The sequence below is a fragment of the Eretmochelys imbricata genome, chromosome 8, assembly GCF_965152235.1.
Source record: "Eretmochelys imbricata isolate rEreImb1 chromosome 8, rEreImb1.hap1, whole genome shotgun sequence".
Classification (NCBI taxonomy): Eukaryota; Metazoa; Chordata; order Testudines; family Cheloniidae; genus Eretmochelys; species Eretmochelys imbricata.
In genome coordinates, this window is record NC_135579.1 from 33,768,075 (window position 1) to 33,788,101 (window position 20,027).

The 20,027-nt window shown below is 48.4% G+C and overlaps 1 protein-coding gene across 1 annotated transcript in view; it reads right to left on the reverse strand.

Annotated features, from left to right (window-relative positions):
- Nucleotides 1-17,706, reverse strand: part of ETF1 (eukaryotic translation termination factor 1) — a 37,543-nt gene extending 19,837 nt beyond the window's left edge. The window contains exons 1-2 of the mRNA XM_077824398.1: nt 17,554-17,706; nt 17,361-17,468 (exon numbers count right to left, since the gene is read on the reverse strand). Coding sequence (XP_077680524.1) covers nt 17,361-17,446 — 86 coding nt within the window. The 5' untranslated portion in view covers nt 17,447-17,468; nt 17,554-17,706. The remainder of the gene's footprint in view (nt 1-17,360; nt 17,469-17,553) is intronic.
- Nucleotides 17,707-20,027: the final 2,321 nt, after the last annotated feature.

A 20,027-nucleotide genomic window follows, 5' to 3' on the forward strand; every position in this document is an offset into this window, starting at 1 on the left:
ACTATTCAGGTCCATTCAGCAGTTTATGCCGAGCATTCTGCTGCCATCTGCTGGGTAAGTGAGTAAAAGCAGCCAAATTATTTTTCATTAAAAAGGAAGGTAAGGAAGGTCAACAGACAACCCAAACACAGTAAGTCTTAACATTCTGGGTTCAGAGCGATTTTTTTGCTCTGAAGTAGTTTCACTTACCCAAACTGGGATCCATGAATGCTTTTGAGAGACAGGCCCATCAGCTTCTGTAACTTAATACTAAGTGGACCTAGGAAACTAGAAATCTAGTAAGATGCCAGCTCAAAGCAATAGCTTACCACAGGAAAGCAGCTTTCCTGTCTCAAAGCAGTTACATATCTGTAACTCATCATGCTGCTACATGGCCAAGCTATTCCTGTAAAGCACAAAATGAAAAAACTGAGCAGCACAGATTTGTGCCCTGCTGATCAGGCACAGAGGCATTCAGCAACAGCTTGCACTTAAAGATATTCCTGTTCCCCGTAAAATCCTCTTGCACCTCCCAGTCGGAGTATCCCCAAGTGCCTCGTCCATCTCACTGCAACCTCTGGAGGCTGTTGTGGAATCTGCAGGACCAGAAAAAATGCCTCTGGGCTCTCGTGTGAAGCAATAGTGGAACTTCCAAAGCAGACATTTTAGACAACCAGTTTGGCATGGCTGTGCTGAATATCCAGCTTGGGGAGCTGCCACTCCAAGCTGTGCTCATTTCTGTGTCTTTTCTAGACAGTCTGAAGGAAGAGCACAGCCACCGTATGAATGTTCACAAGACAGGTGGCACATTGCATTGGAGCAAGCTGCCTTCTGTACTTGTAAAAGGTTACTTTAATTACTATTGGCAATTGAGCTTCCTACCAGAGGCGGCCATCTTGCTGAGAAGGGATTTGGTTTCTAGGCAGAGCTGAACAGGTTTTCACATTTTCAAGTTTCAACGGATAAGCCAAGTTGGCAATCAGTTTAGTCTCTTCCAGAAGGGGTGTACACAGCCTCCCAAACAGCATCACCTCAGCAAACTGGCTGCCTCTTGCCCTAGACTCCACTGTGGTTTGGTACCACAGATCATTCATAGTGACAGCGATTCTTCCCTCAGCACTCCTTTCAGAGTGCTAGGAGAGCAAGCAGCGATCACAGGTGGAAATCTGAGGAACAAGGCTCACTCTAGGCTGCTGTACTGACCTGATGCTGGCAAGGGAGGATAACTGTTTATAACCAACCTTGCTACATAAAATAAGAGTTAGTGGCCTACACTGAAATATCAGAGGAACCTTTGTTAGATACACAGAAAAAGCAACTGAGCAGTAGCTGTTCCACAATAGACCATTTTACTCTATCACCACAAGGCGTAATGAGCAGATATCAGCAAACGTAAGGAATGTCAGTAGTCAGAGCTGGCGAAGAGCAGTGTGGAGCTCGAAAGCTTGCCCTTTTCACCAACAGAAGCTGGTCCAATAGAAGATATTACCTTCACCCATCTGATCTCTCCAATAACTAAATGCTATCAGTCAAGTGCAGAGTTGGCTTGCTTTAGTTGAAGGAAATAAAAGCTGGGAGCAATGTTCTCAAAGGGCTATTCTAAGCCCTTATTTCTTTAACTGCAGGAGACTGCAAAGAGCCTACCACAAACAAGATGTGCAGATAAGTTATCCTAGCTACATACTGTAGCTGGAAGACTTTCTATTGAACCGTCGAGCCCAGACACTGCTATCAGAAGAATCGCCTTCCTGGATGTACCTGTGTATTTTCTCCCTCCAAGAGTGACTAGAGAATACAAGCAAAGTCCCTCCATGTTTAATGTGGTGGCAACGGGCTGGGCAGAACAACTCCCCACTGCCATACATAATTGACTTACAGGTTATGCCTCATTGAGACACATGTCCCATAGCCAAATGGGAGACTGATAGAAGCTGTGCACTGAAAGTTTCAGTCAGTACTGCATGTTCATCCAGATGCCCACACTTCTGAATGATCAATAGGCACCACTGGCCTCCAGGTGTTTGAGGCTCAGCAAGTGTCCATTAAATTCAAGAATCCAATACAGCAAAAACAAAGAATGCTACATTAGTGGGGGAGGAAGGCTCAGAAAAGGCAGGATTCTGCAAATATACAATATCTGGAAACTCACTCTGACTTGACGCTGCCTCGCCTCTCCCCAGGCCATACTGCCACAGCTGCAATGAGGCCCCTGAGCTTGATCCCCTTGCTCAGGAGCTGCTGGCAGTCCTGTAAGGCCTCCTCCTTTCCTTTGGGATGCTCTGGCCCCCCGAAGGTCTGAAATACCCTGAATTTGCTGACCTTCCCGGCACAAAGTAGAGACTGCGTTGGACTGGTGTTTAGTGGGAAAGTATAACACATGCTGACCATGTGGCTCTGAATCAAAGGGTTTATGGTAGGGTGGGAGGAAGAGGTGCTGCTGCCGCTCTGGCGGAGTTTTACTTTACCTCTACATTTCTATGCTCAGAGTGCTGGATGGGTGTTCAACATGGATTTTGCATATACAAGTCTCAAAATCATTGAGAGTCTTGGTTTTCTTGTTAAATCTGTCTTATACACATACCATTTTACTGAATACCGACACTCACCCTCAACTAGGCAATGCCCCAATTCTGTTCAGTCTGTTTTCTGCACCTAGCATTATAGGATGAGTACCTGACAATGCTATCCTACCTACATGGCACCCTGAAAGTCATGTTTTGGGAAGCACGCAGACAGGGTAATCATTTCCCAGATAGGCACCAGCACTGCCGCAGAAACAAGGAGAGGCAGTGTCAAGTAGCCACTGCCCAAACCCATTCAGGACTTGATAGACCAACATCACTTTGAAACGCACCCAATAATAGAAAGCCCTGGCTTAGTCTTCAAGGAGCTGACATATTCTGCTGCAAGAGAGGAACTAACACAACCTCCAAGAAGAGAAGTGAAAATGCTTTCTACAGAACTGGCCCTTCCTGAGGTGGTCTCAGCCCATCAGGAACAGGCAAAACGCCATGTGATCCATTCCAAGTAATCAGAATCTTGAAATGTCCCTTGAGCAGCAGACAAATGATTCACAGATATCTAAAGAGAGCCAAGAAATTAGCTAACAGTTTGGACAGGGCGAGTTTCAAGCAGCAACTGATGGGGCCCAAATACAGGTTGAGTTCAAACCCAGGTCATCTGGAGCATTTACTCACTGTAAGTGGCAAATATTTTGCACCTCTCAATATAGACTCAGTAAGAGCCCCATGTTCTCTTTCATCAATACATTACCGTTTGTGTGGGTCTCTCAAGTGCACCAAGATGCAAAGCACCACCCCATGTTCTGCACAGCATCCTTTCAAAGGAAGGTTGCAGGAGGTGCTAGCGTTCTGTGCAGCATCTTCGTTGGACCACGTGGAATGCGCTGCTCAACTACCGAGAAAAGGGCTAGTTGCTAGGTGGAAGGAAGTTGGGATCAAGTATCTGATAGCAGCTGGGAAAGAGAAAAGGACCCTCTGCTTGGGATTGTGGTGGCAAAAGTACGATCTGTTCCTTCTCTAACTGTTGATCTGGGTGTAAGGAGGGAGAACTGGATTGGTTTTCAATGGAAATGGAATTCCTTGCCCTGAAAGGCACTTCTGATCTGTGCAAAGCTAGTACCTCAGCTGCTCTGTAGTACCTCAGTCCACCCTGTGGCAAACTGGAGCAGCTTAGAAGCACTGAAGGGAGTTGCAATGCTTAACAGCATTGTGGACTGAAGTGACAGCTTGGGCTCAGTCTCCCACAACATAGTTCTCACCCTGTAAACTCAATCCCTGCTTTTGTTCAGCCCCATGTGCCAGATTAGGCAGCATTAAACAAAGATGCCACACCGAGGATCATTTGGATTGTCCAAGGTCCCCCACTTCCTCTGTCTCACCAAGGACTGCCTCAGGGAAGAGATGATCCCCCCATGGAGGGGAGTTCTGGAGGGTAGCTGCAGGAACAGTCACCAGCTGCTGCACAACCCTTGGACGCAAGCTGGGGAGCCAAGCACCGAGACTGACAAGCAAGAGACATTAAGTGACAAGGCTCTTCTCCCCCAACCCCTTGTCTAGGCAGGGACCCCACTCCAGCCTGTGGGAGAGAGCCCCACAAGGATGAGACAGGTGGGTGTCAAGTGAAGGAGCTGATGCAAGACTGCTTACACTCAGTGAGATGCTACCCGGAGGCAATACTTCCCCTGAGCAGCTGCTGGCCTGCTGCAAGCAATGACTCCTGCACTCAGCATGCATGGCACATCTGCGGGGAGGGGAGGGGGAGGAGGAGAGGAGGTGATAGAAGAACAAGGTCATGTACCTCCTCATACTTTCATCCAGCAGGAACTAGGCCCGGTACCACTGCTAGGCTTTTGTAACATGTCAGACCCACCAACTCCCCTCCGAAGCCTCTAGTTTGGCCTCTTCCCTTCGCCCACCCCTCTGGAGGTCCCTAAGCTGCAACTATTGCTCTGAAAACTTCTGCCACAGCTCGTCTCCTTACTAGATCCCAACTCAGGTAATGCCTTATTGCTGCCATGAAAGCCCTACCGTTCCAGCAGACTATGGCATTTTTGGCTGCCCACGTACTGCTGCAGAGCACTGACGTATGATGGAAACGAACCACTGATCCGCCCATGGTCACTGCACTTCATTGGTGGGTCAAGTTCTCTCTCTATATCCCATAGCTCCCACACAGGGAAGCAGAAACTGAATTAGTTACTGCCACTCTGCTGTATTCACCTTTCAGCCAAGGATTTCAAAGCATCAAGGTATGGGCATGTTCTGAGTGGAACCTTGCAGGCCTGGAGCACCAGGGTGCTCCTGGAGCAGTGAGGCAGATATTGGTAACCCATGTGAACACTTTTATACTTCAGACACTGATGACTCACTAGCAGACTTAGTTCTGCCACCATACTCTGCCACCAATTACTGTACTTTCCAAATTCAAAAGATTTTAGCTGCACTACACTATTAGGCTAGTCAGTTTGGAGCAAGATGTATCCTGAATTACTGAAGCAAGAAGGCCAGAATTGCATATTCAGATCTTTAGGCCTCAGGGGTACACAGGGAATAGCGAAGTGATTGCAAAGCACTCACCAGTAAGCACAGCAAGTTGTCCCCTTCTCAGTTTCCCACTCCTACCTCTCGCTGTGTCTATCTTTCAGATAAGTCAGTTTCAGTCATGATCTGTTCCTGAATGATGCTCTGTGCAAGAACCATGCTGTTTGGTAGTGCTTCATGCACCCTTGTGAAGGAAGATTACAGGGCACAGAGGTCACTCCAAATGCTTCCTTGACATCATATGGTGTAGTTTTCCCAAACCCAGAGGCATCAGAGCTTGGCAATCAGATGCACCCCAGAGAGTTCTTTACACTGACTGCCAATGCATCAGATATGAAAGACATGCAGCAAGCTGTCCTGGAGCACATCTGCACAGTTAGCATAGCTCAATAGAAAAGTTAAGAGCAGGGGAAGAAAAAAGCTTGAAGAAACACTTCTGGAATTGACAGGCAAGGAAGGCAATGGGCAAATGGCCAGGTCCCCTTTACAGTTACACACATGACACGAGGAAAACTGGTGTCCTGAAAGACTAGTTAGAACAGGGGTCTCGGACACCCACCCCATGGATTTATATTTATCCAGCTCCATGACATACTGCAGAAGGCAAGCTCTTCTTTACAAAAGAGTGTAATGCTGCCTTAGAAAGAACCAGCTCCCAAGGGTGAATGGCAGCCACTCAGCATTTGCATATTTAACTCCTAAGCCTAAGGACAACACAAAGGCCAGCATCCAAGTAACCTAGCTGCACAGCTGGATAACAATACACATGACCAATAAGCCAAGAGCAAGCGTAGTACTCAATGTATGTCATCACTATGAGTAATTGGAATTATTGTGGATAGTTCTCTGAAAACATCTACTCACTGTGCAGCAGCAGTCAAAAAAGTGACCAGAATGTTGTGAATCATTAGGAAAGGGATAGATAAGATGACAAAATATCATATTGCCTCTATAAGTCCATGGTACGCCCACATCTTGAATACTGTGCAGATGTGGTCACCTCATCTCAAAAAAGATATACTGGAATTGGAAAAGGTTCAGAAAAGGTCAACAAAAATTAGGGGTACGCAACGGCTGCCGTATGAGGACAGATTAATAAGATGGGGACTTTTCAGCTTGGAAAAGAGACAACTAAGGGGAGATATGATAGAGGTCTATAAAATCATGACTAGTGGGAAGAAAGTAAATAAGGAATGTTATTTACTCCTTCTCAGAACACAAGAACTAGGGGTCGCCAAATGAAATTAATAGGCAGCAGGTTTAAAATAAACAAAAGGAAGTCTTTCTTCACACAACGCACCGTCAAGCTTTGGAACTCCTTGCCAGAGGATGTTGTGAAGGCCAAGACTATAACAGGGTTAAAAAAAGAACTAGATAAATTCATGAAGGATAGATCCATCAATGCCTATTAGTCAGGAGGGGCATGGATGCAAAACCATGCTCTAACCCAGTGGTTCTCAAACTGAGTCGGGACCCCATTTTAAGGGGGTCGCCTGGACTGGTGTTAGACTTGCTGGAGTCTGGGGCCAAAGACTGAGCCCCACTGCCCTGGGTGGCGAGGCTCAGGCTTTGGCATCAGCCAGACCTCCTCAGCACTGAAGCCCTTGGCCTTTGGACCACCCACCCAGGGCGACAGGGCTTGGGCAGGCTCAGGTCCCCCATCGTGGGGTCTTGTAGTAATTTTTGTTGTCAGAAGGGGGTTGCGGCACAATGAAGTTTGGGAACCCCTGCTTTAACCTGAAGTCTGGCTACCAAAAAAGGGCCATACCCTAAGCAGTCTTTCTGCAAACACTCCTTATCAAGAGTGGCCAGCTCATACAACATACATTTAGCCCTCCCTTCAGCCTGGGCTAAACAGCTCATAGCTTTGATGGGCTCTCTGGTCGAAGATGGCCAAAATCAGGTTTCATAAAGCACTCTTTATACAATGTAACTGAAGTAGCTGTTTAGCAATCCAATTAGAACACAGAACACAAGAATAACCATAAAGTAAGGAAGTCTACTTTCATTGGTGCCTCTTAGCTTCAAGCACAAAGGGATCTGTTAACAGGACAAGTTTATTAGGAACAAGGGAAACTGACATGGAGAGCACATGCTGACTGTCAGTTTTAGTCCTCTATCTTTTCTTCAAGGAGAAAGCGTCTCTTGCTAACCTGCAACATCTCACTAACAGGACAATAGCCATTGCTCTACCTCCTAGAGATCTCATAGCAGCAGGACACTGTAAGCAAAGGCAGAGATTTACAGAGACTCCAAAAAGCTGACTAATGGGACAGGAATTAGGTTAGTAATGATATGTAACTTAAGTTATGGAGTCTAAAGCTTCTCCTTAAGGTTAATAGTTAACATAGTCAATTGTATGACTTTTAATGCACTTCTCTCATCTACCAGAGCAGTAACTATTCAGAGAACTCCCTAGAAGCTAAGCAACATCTCTATTAAACAGATTTAGGTGAGCCTTCAGGAGAAACAGAAAACACAGAACTCTTCTCACATGCTGCAGACTTGACTGAGGGACCCTCAGCCCAAAACAAGAGACTTATTTTCCCTTCAGTAACGTAAATCTCACGTAGTGTTACTGGTGGATAAAGATCTAATAGTTGGGACCTAACTCAAGCCTTCTCTCTCAGGTTGAATATGGAGTCATTTACTTTGGAACTGCCCCAACCCTGATGCAAGAACAGGCAAAGGGGTTTTATTAAAGGTGAACCCACCATGTTACAATTCCAGATTACTCTGTTCAGTGCATGGGAGGACGCCTAAAGCTTGATGCTTGAAAGCAGACATGCTCTGAGACTGTGCAGACGGGAGTACCTTTATCTCCTTCCTGCACTCCTCTGGCCACTCACAGACATTCCAGAGTCCCGTTTCCCTCCCCACTCACCCCACCAAGCCTCAAGACAGATTGTGATAGGGGCTGCAAATCCCTCCAGCCCACAGAGGGAGACAGGGAAGACTAGAGGGCTTGGAAAGTAGCCCCAGTTAATGTGCATACTGTCACACTCTTCTCCCGAAGTCCTGCTGCAGGATGACAGTTGTGTCCTGTTTGCAGTCAACTTTTTACTGCATTTTTTAAAATGCAGCCTGTTCCCTCCCCCCCCGCATGCCATTAGATAGGCTTTTCCTTCCTGCCTTCACATCTTGGCACTATCTTTTCCTCTGCTATTACCAGTATCCATCCTTCCTCCCCATCACCTTAAACCCCTTTTGTTCCCCACCACATGTTGTTGCCTTCTACACCTCCCTCCCCTGAATTTTCAACCCTGCTCTTCTAACTTTGCTAATCTCTCCCTGTCCATTTTCCATTCAAACCTACCCCTCACAGAGTGCACAGTTTGTCACCTAATGTCCACAGGATTACATCGCAATAAGTGGCTATATAGCCCGGGGCAGTGCCTAGGTGATCAGCCAAACCACACTGCCCTAAGAGTGCTGGGATTCCTATCAGGGTGCCATTCCCAGACAATTTTGTAGCCTTTGTGATACAGATACTTCCCTTCTACCTCTGGCTGCTGTTCTATGTGATCCTCTCCCCCCCCAAAGCTCTTCCATTCGCTGCATGAGCGGTCTCTGCTAACCCAGCCTTCCCCAGTCTCAGATTTCAGGTTCTCCTCAGTGAGCAGTCCACTGCTGGCCTCTGTTGCTCAGAGTTTGCCCTGCTGCAGCAAGGTAAAGCCTATTTGACTTTTTTACAGAGTTTCACAGCTACCCCAGGGGTATGCCCAGCAGCAGACCCAATGGACAAGGCTCTGGTCAGTTTGCACTTTGCTGCATTTCGGTAGAGTTCTAAGCAGCAACAAAACAGCAGCTGGATGGCTGCAGTGCAGGCTCAGGAAGACAGAACTGCTTACACTCCCGCTCACCTTTGGGAGCTTTTCCACAACCACAAGGGACACTAAGAGGAAAGCTTAGATTCTGCGGAAGTGGATAACATTCAGGGAAAGCTGCAGACTCAGGACTGGGAAAGTTTCCTATTCAACTAGACAGAGTGAGTTTTCCAGCTCCCACTCACCAGGATCCAGAGGTGGGGTAGGGTCAAGATGGAAATGAGGATACCAATTCAAGCTGCAAGGGCTTTGCTTGTGGGGAGAGTGCCAGAAGAGTGTGCGCAAAATGAGAACGGGTACGGCAGCTTGTTCCTTCTTAAGCCTGGCCTCCACTTGGATGTTGATCAGTATAACTGTCAGGTTTTTTATTTTTTGTTTTGTTTTTTTGGGGGGGGGGAAGGGGCGGTGAAATAGCGATATCAGTACAAACCCTCATGTGGATGCAATTATACTGCTATAAAGGTGCCTAATACCTGTTCTCCAATCCATCCGCCCAACACAGAAATAGCCAGGGGGGATCCACACTAGGGAAGGCTGTACTGCATTAACTAGACCAGTGTAGTTGAGGCAGCATAACCCAGTATTAACAAGGCCTTATGCTATGCCTGCTATTGATAGAGTGGGCCATTCACAGCCAGGAAGATCTGTTGTTTCGATAAGTAGTTTAAATACTCATGTTGCTGAATTTTGATATATTCTTTATTATCTTCATCAAAACAGACAAGCCTGTCTCTCTCGTACACACCAACAAAATGCCAGCATGCCCCTACTGAACCTTTTCCTTTAGCCAGAGCCCTGTCCTCAGACAGGACAGGAACTAGGCAAAAGTGTAAAGGGACATCTCACTCAAAACGGAGTGCCCATTCATTCTTACAGGAGCGTAACGTCAGCCGTTCAAGGTTAGTGCTATGCAGCATACAAAATCCCCACTACTTAATAAAAGTTATGGGTCATTTGTTAAGAGGCCCGTCATGCCAATATCACACCAACTACTAAATCTGCCTTTTCTCCAGAGCCAGCAGGGTACGTGAACTTCCAGGGGGCCCAAAAAGTCTTGCCAGCTCACAAGACTGGCATGGTACGAGCATGCACCAAAACAATGCATGTAGATCTAATTCAAGCCCTCCTAGCTTTGACAGCGTGCCATTACCCAGAATGGATTTCAATTAGTGTAGCACAGGGCTGGAAAGCAATGGCAACCTGAGGCTACTCCTGTAACTGGGCCATTCCACATGGGTCAGTAAGTTGCCTGATGGGTCAAAGGAAAATTCAGAAACAATGGCAGCTTTCTGCAACATATACTGGGTACCACCTTTTGTTAAGTTATAAGTATAACCAGTTTTGAAACAGATCAGCTATTAAGTATGCTATTTTGCAGGCATTCCTGCATGCAACTTTGAACCTCAATCTTTTTACCTCACTTTGTATTTACTGTAAAAAGAAAAGGAGTACTTGTGGCACCTTAGAGACTAACCAATTTATTTGAGCATAAGCTTTCGTGAGCTACAGCTCACTTCATCGGATGCCTCACGAAAGCTTATGCTCAAATAAATTGGTTAGTCTCTAAGGTGCCACAAGTACTCCTTTTCTTTTTGCGAATACAGACTAACACGGCTGTTACTCTGAAACCTGTATTTACTGTGTTTACTTTCCTACATCTAAGACATGCAGGGAGATGCATGCTATCCAGCAGGTCTCTTCAAGAGCCTGCACGGCTCTGCCTTCACAGGGATGATCCCGATCACTAAGACTCCCCCCGGCCCACCCCGGTTGGTTTAGTTCTTAGGATTAGGTGCAGAATTGCTTCTGAACAGGTCAATTTCTCCTTTTGCTATGAAAGGAAGCATCTGCTTTAGTTCCCAAGTGAACCCCTCTTTTTAAGGGTATTTACTTAGTTTGGAAGAAAAGCAAACCTGATTTATCATGGGCCAGTAAAGCTACTATACAATCCTAGAGGGTCAGGGGTATTCCACAGTCACTTCACCGGCTACTGCCCTCAACTCTTACCCATCCATTTGTCAGCCTTACTTGTGTTTGTAGACACTATCAGCCCCCACAACACTCCTTCCAAGTTTCTGCTTTGCCCCCCATTTCAACAACATTTAGTAAGATCTATTTCCCCTGAAAGGGAATCCCTCTACTCGGGTGCAGAGCTGCTGCTACAGCTGTCCCTCCATCACCCTTCTCTTCCAGCCCTGTAAGGATGGATTCACATAAGGGCTCACAGGCTCAGCAGTCCTGAATGTAGTTGTTGGAGATTTGCTGGCTAGTAGGCATTCATCCTCATGATCATCTCCCTTTCCCCAATACCCTCAGTTTATCTGATGGATTTAGGTGGCCAACATGCTCATGTCATTAGGCTCTGCTGTACAGGCACCATCAGGAGCGTTCCTCCTTACTGTAGGGAGAACAGCTCCTCTATCAGTCCTCCTTTGTACTCCCTTACTCTGGGTTTGAAAATCCATTCATCCCCCCAAACGGGGCAGCAACACGTTTCACCTCAGCTTGATAAGAGCGTGATCAAGATGGCTTGCAGAAACTGAGCCACTATTCAGGTTTACCAAGCAGCAACAGTTGAAGTTAATGAGTCTGGCAGTTTCATAGCTATCTAGTTCAGCCACCCTGGTCACCAAGAAAATTCAAAGATTTGTCAGCTTTATACGGCTAGTGGGAAAGCTGTGGGCAGCAACAGAAGCAGGCAGGGGAATTATTCAAAGGGGGAGGGATGAAAGAGGACCAACCCAAATAAAAAGAGGCTAGGGAGGAGTACAGTGGCCAATACCCTTTCTCTTCTGCCCTCTGCAGCAGCCAGACCACAGTGGATAGGAATAGTTAGAGCAGTGGAGACACCAGCCCACTGCTGCAGCAGCCAGGAGGCTCAAAGAGAACTCCTCTCCCAGCACATGGGCAATGTGAAGAGTCAGTTATGTAAGAATGTAATAGCCAAAGATGATCCAAAAAAATGACCAAGCACTGCACCTTAGTAAGAATTTCAGCACTCTCCCCTTCCCTTGCAGCTGGAGATGACTAGGGGCTGGGTTTCTCTCCAGGGTACTGCACTCACCTTACTGGCCCCCAGCCAGTCTGCCACTGGCTAGTAATAGTTTAGTCACCAGGGTCACAAGTACATAGGTTTTCAGGCCCTGTCTGCTCTCACTCACACAATAAGAAGCAGATAGCTACTCTCCTTCCCTCATCATTCCCTAAGGAGTCTGCCTCATTAACTTTTACAACGATCAGTTTGCAGCTCATCTAACTTGGGAGAAAGGGGAGTAACTAATAAGAAGACATGGCTAGTTTGGACCATCAGACACTCCCTGACCACAGCTGTTCCCTTCCAGCAGCAAAGGGAAGAGAAATTTGATTCAATGGGTACTTAACTAGCCAGATGCTGAAGAGAAAGAGAGCAGGGTCCAAGGACAGCACCTTGACAGGAATTCCACCACCTTTCCAGGAGCTGGTATTGTCTGGGATGTTGCCCCAAATCTCTCTGGTGGGACCCCTCTTTTGTACTGGCCTCTGCCTCGTCAGCATCTGGTAAATATGGAGTCCTGTTCCATTCCCTCAGTTTTCTGGCCACATCCCTGCTGCTTACCTCATCTATTCCATAGACATGATAAAAGTATGCCCTGGCATCGCACTCACTTGTTAACCCTTTCGGGAACACCCTGCAGATTTCACTGAGATTTTACAAGTGGTCAAAAAAGAGCCAGAATAGCTTTGCCATCATGTGTCTACTTATTACCTTGTGCTGTACAGACCTAGACCCACCTCAGTTACACCCAGCACATGGAACTGGGACACTGCTTTTGGTTACTGTTTACCGCATCTCCACCCTTCCTTACTAATGCACTTCTGAGTCCCTAACCTTTGCATCACCCTGTTTCTCCAGGACCATGCCTGCCACCCACCCATCCTAGAATTCTCAGAGCTGGTCCTCCAACTTCACAGGGAAAGGAAATGACTCCTGAGGACAGGAAAAACCTGTTCCACTGGTTCAATTCTCTTGTGCTGAAGAACTTCGAGCTACTAGGTAGTTGCTGAGCCTATCCCCATCTGAGGAGCAGCATAAGATATAATGTGTTCATCAGGGATCGACTTATGGGTTCCTGCAACCAACACATTAGAGCATAACCTGTCCTGTCTACACTAGGCTCTTTACAACACAGTTAGTTAACATGTTTTTAAAAGACCTCTCTCAGTCTCGGACCCTCTGGTTAACATGTCTACACCAGTGGTTCTCAAGCTGTGGGTCGGGACCCCAAAGTGGGTCGCAACCCCATTTGAATGGGGTCACCAGGCTGGCTTAGATTTGCTGGGGCCTGAGGAAGAAGCCAGAGCCCCCCCCAAGTGGTGAAGCCTGAGGACTTCAGTCCTGGGCAGAGGTGCTCAAGTTACAGGCACCCTGCCTGGGGCTGAAGCCCTTTGGCTTCTGTCTACCCACCCATGGCAGTGGGGTTTGGGCTTTGGCCCTCTCCCACTCAGGGCAGCAGGGCTCAGGCTTCAGTCCCCCCTCCTGGGGTTGTGTAATAATTTTTGTTGTCAGAAGCGGATCGCAGTGCAATGAAGTTTGAGAACCCCTGGTCTACACTATGGAGCCTATGCCAGCATAGCCATCAACGTACCCCTGGCGTAGGTGCAGCCTACACCCACAGAAGAGTTTGTCAGCACAGGAACAGCACCGCCCTGAACACTGTTAGCTACATTGACAGAAACCCCCTTCTGCCAGCACAACTACATCTGCACTAAAGGGTTTGTTGGCATAGCTGTGTCGGTCAGAGTGTGCATTTTCCCCCCACCCGCCTGACCAGGGTAGCTATGACAACAACTTTTAAGTGAAGACCAAACCAAAGTAAAATCCTAATGAAGACATGGTAGCTGCAGTTCTAGCATGTATTGCAGAGCTAGATGAATCCTAGGATCTGGTGTTTCCCTGACCTGCTAGCACAAGTTTAAGTTAGACTACCTTGTCTTCACTAGGATTTTACTATATATTAGCCAACACATAACACGCTCCTCTTCCTCCACCCACCGTGTCCCTTATTTCTCTAGTCCACAGCCTGGTGCTTTGCACCAAAACACTTTATTTAGAGGGTATTATCCTTTGTGCAAAACTCTTTCCCCCTTAACTGCATTCACTCTGTTAGTTTCCACGCTGCCTTTTTTCTGAAGCTCATGGTTTCTGTGCTTAGCTGAGTTCTCTCACTACTGACCCTTGCAATAGTCATCTACTGCAAACAAAAACTCTAAAGAACTATCTTTCTGGACTAACCCTGCTTATGTCAACACACTTGATTTAATTAGGGATCGGTCCTGCTTTGAGCAGGGGGTTGGACTAGATGACCTCCCGAGGTCCCTTCCAACCCTGATATTCTATGATTCTATTCTAGGATTCACTTTGAAACTGAGCACCAGAATGTTAGCAGTACATGATGGCTAGTGAATGTTCCATGCAGCCCAGCTATCATCAGCATCTCTCTAAACAGAGAGGGATGCTAGAGCACAGTGGCTGACTTCACAAGCAGTTTAACAGGAAACTCCAGCACACACCTGTACCACCCCATACCTGCTTAGATTCCTACTGCATTCTGAATTCAAAGATACAAGCTGTCTTCATTAGCGACACAATAGCTCTAATAGCCATAGCTCTCCCAACCATGCAGGGCTTGAGCTAGTGCATTAAAAATGCAGCAGAGACTTGGGCTAGCCACCCGAGCTCAGACTCATGGGTTTGGTGGGCTTGAGCATCCAAGCTGCTGTCTGGGCTGCAATGTTCACACAGCTAGCACAAGTGACTCCTCCTGGGGTAGGCGGCTCGCTCCAGGCTACAGTGTAGATATAGCTCAGGCTCCTATGGAGCCAGACTAGATAATCAGCAAAAATACACTGGTTAGTCACATTAACCCAGGGCCATAACCACCCCCAGGGAAACATACATGAGATCAACACAGCTCTGAAGAATAGCTCAGTATCAGCTGGTGATACTGGAACAACTGGAAGGAAAAGTATCCTACAGATCCCTGAACTGGAACAGACATTCAGTGTTCTAGATGAGTGTGGGTATGTAATGACTACTTCACTATACACACCTAAAAGTTGTCTCTTCTACCAACAGTAGTTGGTCCAATACAAGATATCACCTCACCCACCTTGTCTCTGTAAGATCATCAAACAAGGGGTGAAGAACTGACTTCTTTTCAACATCCAGGCAAAGAAGCTTCAAACAATTTTCTTTTTTTTGCACCTAAATTGCTAAGGAAAAGTACTGGAGAAAGGGCCTGAGGCACAGACGGACTCAGTGGCTTATAATGTAATGTGACCATATACTTCTGAGAAGGGTTAGCTGCCAGCTTTTGGGGGAGTCAGGGGTTCTCACTCTTTTACAGCAAGACAATCACTTTTTGGCTGTGGTAGTAAAGAGAAAAGATACCATTAGTCACTCACACCAAAGAAAGTAGAGGAAGTATATAAAGCTCTACCTAGCTGACTGCAGAAGAACTGAACAAAAGTCAAACCCTGAGCCCACTTTTCTCCAGCATGCCCTTGCATCTAGGGTAAAACCCAACCCAGCATTAGGACTGTCTGCACAAGCCTCCACAAACCCCAAACTAGAAGCTGACATTCTTAAAATCCAGCTGACATGACAACTGGGCCATTAGGAGTTCCCAACTCCACCCCATTCAAGAGGAGGGCTGTGCCCCTGGAATGCTCAGCTTGGTGCTCTTGCAGCCACCAGGAAAAGCAGCACTCAGACGGTTCCCCACTTCCCTTAGATGCACAGGATTAGTCTTCAGTGCTGAAAAACACAGAGGGGCTGTGGTGTTTCCATGGGCAAACAGCTGTAGAGAGCTTTTGCTTAATGAAGCAAGTCATAGACCTACCGACTGCAACACAAACCTATTTCCTAGGTTCACAATGGTGCCTTGAGGAAGACACTGCAATTCTCTTCCCCCACTCCTCCCCCAAAAAGAAAAATCAATTCCATGCTTTGCTTTTGTACTGAAACTTTTATCATTGTGTCTCTATAGAGAGCACTTCACTCTCCCTCTTGCATTTAAAATACTCCAACCTTTAACACAAAGGTTTTTATTTTCAGCCGAAATCAACTGAAACACTGAAAGCACCTGCTTGTTTCAACAGCCTGTTTAGACAGATTATTAGAGGCTGCTAAAGAAAGCTGAAGCTTCCCCCCTCCCCCACCCGGTGATACTGGAACAACTGCAAGGGAATGGAAAATATCTTAAAACTCCCTGAACTGGAACAGACATTCAGTGTTCTAGCTTAGTGTGGGCATGTAATGGTTACTTCATTATACACACCTAACATTCCCCCGCATTTTAGCTCTGCTGAGAAAATGCCAGCTTTTAGGAACTTCATCTCAAACCACCTCTGACCAAAATGCATACCACATGGCAACTGCCAGACTTACTCAGTGATATGTGCACATCTCGAGTTACAAGCTACTAATGCTAGGATAGCTTACTTTCTGCCAAGAATGTATCCAGTTGCTATGAGTATATGCCAGCAGCTAGTTAAGGTATCACAGCCAACTTAAACCTCCTTTCCCCTCAGTTATCATCAAAAGAGTCTCTGTATCTGGATTCCCAAAGCATCACATGTTGCACATTTCTGAACTTCTGGCAATTCAGAGAGCCCACTGTTCTAAATCCCCAACTTTATCTAGATGCCTATGCAGATGTTTAAGGGAGAATGCCACAACACACAGGGAATTTACATGAGATCAAACCATGAAGCCATCCAGTCCAGTATCCTGTACGGCAGCGCTCAGTACTTAGTTCTTCAGAAGAAGCTGCAGGACACCCACAAGGGATTATTATGGGGTCATTTGTCCACTGGGGAAGACGCACTGATTTAAACCCCAAAACACAGAAATTTAATTACCCTGATCAATTCCACCTCATGTTTTGTGTCACCCTGGCTGTCCTCACACAGGGACATCTTCGCGTTCAGATCCCGCCAACCTGTCAGCAGGGCTCCAGCACCGATGAGCATAACATGATCACCTCGGTGCCGGGCCTTGGCAGAGCTGCCAGCGGCTCCTCACTCACTGCCCGCCCTGCTGCCCGACGGTGCCGCTCCCAAACCCGCGGGAGCCGCGCACGGGGAGGGGAGGGCGGCCCAATAGCTTGTCCCCCCATGGCCCTCATCGCCTTGGGCGGAGTAGCCTCAGAGGCCCGCTGCCCGGGAAGCCTGGCGCCGGCGAGGCCCCCTCCACCCGGGTGGGGCTCGCTCTGGCCCGAGCGATTCGCGCCCGGCCCGGGGTCGGTTCAAACGCTGCCCCGCGCAGGCCAGCGGCGGAAACCAGCCCGCCCCCGGACCAGCGGAGCGAGGAAACCGAGCCTCCGCCCAGCCGGGGACACGCGGGAGTGGCGGCCGCCCGTCCGCTCCCAGCTGGGACCGGGGAGACCCCACCCCGGCCCCCTCAGCCCCGGCCCCGCGCAGGCCCCGCCCGCTCCCCACTGCTGCTCACCCGCGGGCCGCCTCCAGGCTCTTGATGAGCTTCTTGATCTTCCAGATCTCCACGTTCCGGTCGGCAGCGCTGGGGTCGTCCGCCATCTTCTCCTCCTCCGCCTCCTCCCTGCGGCGGCCGGGCCGGCGGACACAGAGCACAGCGGTTAGTCCCGGCCCGCGCGCCCCGCGACCCCGCCCGGAGCGGCGCTCACCTCAGGCCCTGTCCCCCCGGCGGCGGCGGCGGCTCCTCCTCCCTGCGCGGCGGCGGGGGCGGCTCGGGGCTCGAGGCGGCTCTGACGTCGGAAACCGGCTTCTCTCCCCCTCTCCGCGCTGCATGTGTTGCAATCTGCTCACATGGGGCCTGTGACATCACTTCCGAGGGACCCCGGAGAGGGCGGGGAGGAGAAAAAGGGGCGGGACTCTACGGCTTCGCCAATCGGCGCCTTTCCAGTCGCTCTTCGCCATTGGCTGGTCCCGCCGGGCCGCGCTCTCCCCATCACTATTGGCTGACTACCTCAGACCAGCCTCCGCCCCCCGTGCAGCGCATGTCGGGGTTTGTAGTTCTCCGGGCCGGGAGGGGGCAGAACTGGTCACAGAGGGAGAGGCCTGGATCTCGCGATGTCTCAGCAGTGCCGCGTCAGGCCAAGTGGTGGTTCTTAAAGGGCAAGGCCCACGTGTGGGGAAGCATCAGCTGGCGCAGCAGGGACGGGCTACCGGGCCAGGGCGGGTCCTGCCCACGTGGCAGGAGCTATGGAAGCAGAGAGCCAGGGCACAGCAGCCTTGCACACCAGCCCCAGCCCCACTGGGACAGTGTCACACTTCCTGCCTAGGTGCAGGTGGGGTCCGATCCTGCCCCGTCCTGCCGGAGCCAGCCTGCTCACCCCCTGCCACGGGACTGAGAGTGGGTGGCAGGGGGTGGCCAGGCTGGATCAGACCCCCCAACACCCTCTGGTTCTCCTCTTGCATATGTGTCCAGCTGAGCGCAGCAAAACCATGCGGCCCAATGGAAATCAGTGAGAGCGAGGCGTCTAAATACTTTTGAGGAGCTGGGCCTACGTAGCTCTCCGCATACACACACACACATACTCTGAACACAGAATCGTGTTAGAACACGCTGCTCAGGCTATGTGCTGTCACGGGCACAGAGCACATCCTTGGAAAGCCACCTCATTCTCACTGGTCATTATTTACCATCATTGCTTCTCAGCGCCCTGTGCATGAAAAATGGAGCTCTTATTGCTCCTTCGCTGCCTATATGGAGCTATGGTTTCCCATGCATGGAGCCATAGAGGATAGGTCCATCAATGACTATTAGGCAAGATGATTAGGGATACAATACCATGCTCTGGCTGTCTCTAGCCAGAAGCTGGTAGTGGATAATAACAGGATGGATCACTTGATGATTGCCTGTTCTGTTCATCCCCTCTGAAGCACCTGGAATTAGCCACTGTCGGAAGACAAAAAGAAAAGGAGTACTTGTGGCACCTTAGAGACTAACCAATTTATTTGGGCATGAGCTTTCGTGAGCTACAGCTCACTTCATCGGATGCATACCGTGGAAACTGCAGCAGACTTTATATATACACAGAGAATATGAAACAATACCTCCTCCCACCCCACTGTCCTGCTGGTAATAGCTTATCTAAAGTGATCATCAGGTTAGGCCATTTCCAGTACAAATCCAGGTTTTCTCACCCTCCACCCCCCCACACAAATTCACTCTCCTGCTGGTGATAGCCCATCCAAAGTGACAACTCTTTACACAATGTGCATGATAATCAAGTTAGGCCATTTCCTGCACAAATCCAGGTTCTCTCACTCCCTCACCCCCCTCCAAAAACCCACCCCCATATACACACAAACTCACTCTCCTGCTGGTAATAGCTCATCCAAACTGACCACTCTCCAAGTTTAAATCCAAGTTAAACCAGAACATCTGGGGGGGGGGGGGTAGGAAAAAACAAGAGGAAATAGGCTACCTTGCATAATGACTTAGCCACTCCCAGTCTCTATTTAAGCCTAAATTAATAGTATCCAATTTGCAAATGAATTACAATTCAGCAGTTTCTCGCTGGAGTCTGGATTTGAAGTTTTTTTGTTTTAAGATAGCGACCTTCATGTCTGTGATTGCGTGACCAGAGAGATTGAAGTGTTCTCCGACTGGTTTATGAATGTTATAATTCTTGACATCTGATTTGTGTCCATTTATTCTTTTACGTAGAGACTGTCCAGTTTGACCGATGTACATGGCAGAGGGGCATTGCTGGCACATGATGGCATATATCAGATTGGTGGATGTGCAGGTGAACAAGCCTCTGATAGTGTGGCTGATGTTATTAGGCCCTGTGATGGTGTCCCCTGAATAGATATGTGGGCACAATTGGCAACGGGCTTTGTTGCAAGGATAAGTTCCTGGGTTAGTTGTTCTGTTGTGTGGTATGTGGTTGTTGGTGAGTATTTGCTTCAGGTTGCGGGGCTGTCTGTAGGCAAGGACTGGCCTGTCTCCCAAGATTTGTGAGAGTGTTGGGTCATCCTTTAGGATAGGTTGTAGATCCTTAATAATGCGTTGGAGGGGTTTTAGTTGGGGGCTGAAGGTGACGGCTAGTGGCGTTCTGCAGGATACTGGGCTAGATGGATCATTGGTCTTACCCAGTATGGCCGTTCTTATGTTCATAAACATCCACAG